The sequence below is a fragment of the Rutidosis leptorrhynchoides genome, chromosome 1 (assembly GCF_046630445.1).
Source record: "Rutidosis leptorrhynchoides isolate AG116_Rl617_1_P2 chromosome 1, CSIRO_AGI_Rlap_v1, whole genome shotgun sequence".
Taxonomy (NCBI): domain Eukaryota; kingdom Viridiplantae; phylum Streptophyta; class Magnoliopsida; order Asterales; family Asteraceae; genus Rutidosis; species Rutidosis leptorrhynchoides.
The window spans coordinates 73,039,380-73,043,313 of NC_092333.1; the positions used below are offsets into that span (position 1 = coordinate 73,039,380).

Genomic DNA, 3,934 nt, shown 5'->3' on the forward strand with positions numbered 1-3,934 from the left:
CCTCGACGACAACTTCAAGATCCTCATCTTCATGTCGTTGACATTATCTCCCAAGAGACAAAACTTGCATCTTCATCGAACATTGTCAAGACCCGACAATCATTGTCATCACAGACAATCATAACTCTTAACAAGAATTATCATACTCCACCATTAAGAGTATAGCACTTAGAATATCACATTCCAAGCATTTCACCTCGGCACATGTTGTTGAACAACCAGCTGAAACTTTATGGTGCAACTTCCTGTTTGGCTTTCCCTGGAAGTTTCATCAGCTACAACATCAGTTTCCACCACACAACCTGCATCAATGCCAAACCAATGCCCATGTGCAATTGTGGAACCGCTAACGAACATCCCTTTCCATGGTGGCGCGGACACACCATGAGGATGGTGTGACTTTAGAGGAATTCGTCACTCTCCGTAACAACGGAGACAATGTTAGCGTCTTTGGAGCCATTTGCCGGATTAGCTCCACCGGGACAATTAACCCTTACATGTCCAGTCTTCCCGCACTTTCAGCATGTCAGATTCTTTCTAGAGTTTCTCTTCTGCCTATCCGAACACAACACTATCGTATCTCCTGATGACGAGACCCCGTTACCTTCCAGTCTTTTCTCCTCGGATAGGAGCTTGCTAGTAACGTCTTCAAACTTCAGAGTTTTCTTCCCATACATCAAAATTGGTTTCATGTGTTCATAAGACGATGATAAAGATAATATCAACCTCAAAGCTTTATCTTCATCATCCGTTTTAACTCCAATAGCCTCCAGTTCTGAAACAATACCGTTAAGAATACTTAGATGATCTGAAATCTTTGAACCCCCATCCATACGCAGAGTATGAAATTGTTCTTTAAGACACAACCGATTTGAGATGCCCTTGCCCTGGTACAACTGCTCTAGTTTAACCCAAAGCTCCTTTGCCGTTGATAACCCGTGCACATTTGCAAGCACGTTCTTTGCAAGACACAAACGAACCGCACTTGCTACCCTCAAATCCATATCATCCCATTCTTCTTCATCGAACTTACTGCTAGAATCACTGCCAGGAACAAGGGTGGATTTACCCTTCAAAGCCTTGTGTAAACCAGACTGAATCAACACATCCTTGACTTGAACCTGCCATAAGCCAAAATTGATCATCCCATCAAATTTCTCTACATCAAACCTCATTGGACTGAACTTCGACATCGTATCCGTATCCTATAAACAACACTTTCTCTGATTTTGCTCACGTTTCGAATAGCCAAAAGATGTAGCAGGTAGCCAGGACCCTTTAAATCGAAAATTCACAACTCGCCACTAACAAATCCAACTATTACTACGAATCAGAAAAAATATTGTCTAACCAGATACCCTATACGATCAATAGAACTCGTTTCTGATGTGGACGATCCACTCCCGTGGCAACCACAGAGCATACTCCGACTCCTATAACCGAGACCCTCGTCAAACCTGACGCTCTGATACCAGTTGTTGGGAAATTACGGTCTCACTAATTCCCACCACCCAGCCCAACAATAATAGTAAAGAAATAAGAACAATACACAACACAAGATTTAACGTGGAAACTCCAAAACAGGAGAAAAACCACCGGCCCCCAAAGAGAGAAATACACTATATCACAAATTGTTACAATGATATAGACGACTCTCTTAAGCCAACTACACTCTCCAAAATATTTAACTAATACAACTCTCAAACAAGAGTAAGAAAGAAAGAAATAATCAAATACTTAAAGTGTATTGATTGGTGCAATTTGAAAGTAATCACATAAGCTCCTTTTATAACCAAAGAGATTACTTCCCACTCTTTCCATCCACCGATGTGGGACTAAGCAAAAAACATTTCTTCTACTATCCAAAAAATAAACCAACATGTACGTGGTGTATCAGCATCTACATAAAACGGGAACTCAAGTCTTTTCGGCCCACCATTAGAGGAATGAACTCTTAAGGTTACGTCAATCACATTCTCATCATTTTCACTCTTCTCCCCTTTCACCCGAATGTAGCTTCCTTCATTTTCGCGTTCAACTTCATATGTGGTACAACAGGGACGGCTCGTTTCAACCAAACCAACACATGACTTCTTAACTTTGACCGGCTCATGTAGACTTTCCTTTATATCTTCAGAGGAAAAAAACACATCGTTCAATAGCTCTTTTGCAGACAACCTTTGAGACACCGGAACCAAACATTTCTCTATGAACGCCTTCACTTGCGGATCTTTAACTTTCGAAAGACTAGCCGACTTTTTACCCGAAGTAACCTTCTTATATATATGGCCAGGATTCGTACACTCACTATACGGATACTCACAAGTAATCAACTCCAATACGCACATTCCAAACGAATAGATGTCCACAAGCTCGTTATACCCGCCCCTCGTATATTTCCGGAGCCATGAATTCAATACTACCTAATATACCTTCAACAGTTGGGCCTAAAATTAAGGTTGCAAATCCTAAATCTCCGATCTTAACTTGTCGACTATTTCCATTAACAAATATGTTGTCGCATTTTAAATCTCTATGAATAATAGGCGGATTATGACTATGAAGATAATCCAAACCTAAAAGAATCTGTCTAGCCCATTTCTTGATAGCATTTATACTAACATTCTTATGCTTCTCGCGATATTGCTTTAAAGTACCCGAATAGAACAATTCAGTGATCATGTTAACGGTTTTCTTATTTTCGTCCACCCAAGAAACATACGACTTGATCACGTTATCGTGTTTTAATTTTCTTAGCAAGAAAATCTCGATATCATTAGGAGATTTTGCAGCGTCGTCTAAAGTCATTACGCTCCATGCAACTTCAATTCCGTCAACTTCATCAAATCCTTTATAAACCGTTTTCGATGCCCCTTTACCAAGAACTTCGTTTTATCTAACGTAACGATTTTTTGGACATCGTTCAACAACAATACCGTCATCCTCAAATAACCCGACAATTTCAGAACCGCTTATTTTATCACAAACCATGATTATTAACAAACGAAAGAAAAGTCGGAAAGAGAGATTAATTGTAGAAAACCTAGCAAGAAATTAGCGAAAAAGTTAGGTGTTTCCGAATGAATATATATATATATATATATATATATATATATATATATATATATATATATATATATATATATATATATATATATATAGTTTATCCTAGTACGTTCTGAAGTAGATTGTGATTGTTAAGAGACGAAAGAAAACGTACCTGAATATATTGCGGCGGTGATACAAGCAGTCTTTTATACAATGAAATTACCGAAAAAGTTACGTAAGAAATATTTCCAAAATTGATATAAAGTCGAATGAATGAATATATTGCGGCGGTGAAACAAGCGGTCTTTTATACAATAATATTTGGATTGTAATGCACGCATAGATATTATACGTAGTATTATATTCTTTAGATTACCACTTAAAAGTTTGACAGGGTCTTCTCCTTTGACGCAGTCTGGGCTTTCTGACTTTGTCCCTGGACGTGCTGTGATTGATGCGGCTCGTCGGAAGCGGGTCAAGTACGAATCTAGCTGTCAGACGATTGGTTATGGTTTCATTCCTTTCTCATTTTCTTCCCTGGGGAAATTAGAGAAGGAGGCTGTTTCTTTGCTAAAACGGGTTCAGAAGAGTTCGATGGCGCAAGATATTAGTGCCGGTGCTGCTGCTCATATTTTTACTAGGATAGGTTTTGCTATTGCTAGAGGTGTGGGGGCCCAGATTGTCTCTAGGCTTCCCACTAATTTTTTGTAAGTTTTAAAACTTTTAAGTTTTTTTTATAATAATAATAATAATAATAATAATAATAATAATAATAATAAAATGACAACCAATATTATCTCTTATGATTGGATGTAGATTGTTTAATATGCATTTTAGGTGTTTGATGAAATGTTCAACTGACGAGTTTCTTAGTCGGACTATGTGG

General features: G+C 38.3%; 1 protein-coding gene across 1 annotated transcript; it reads right to left on the reverse strand.

The window, feature by feature from the left end:
• Positions 1-1,835: 1,835 nt before the first annotated feature.
• On the reverse strand, positions 1,836-2,991 carry LOC139884792 (probable serine/threonine-protein kinase WNK4). Its single transcript, XM_071868798.1, is given in 2 exon segments — positions 1,836-2,381; positions 2,383-2,991. Coding segments are annotated over 2 exon segments (1,155 nt in total).
• Positions 2,992-3,934: the final 943 nt, after the last annotated feature.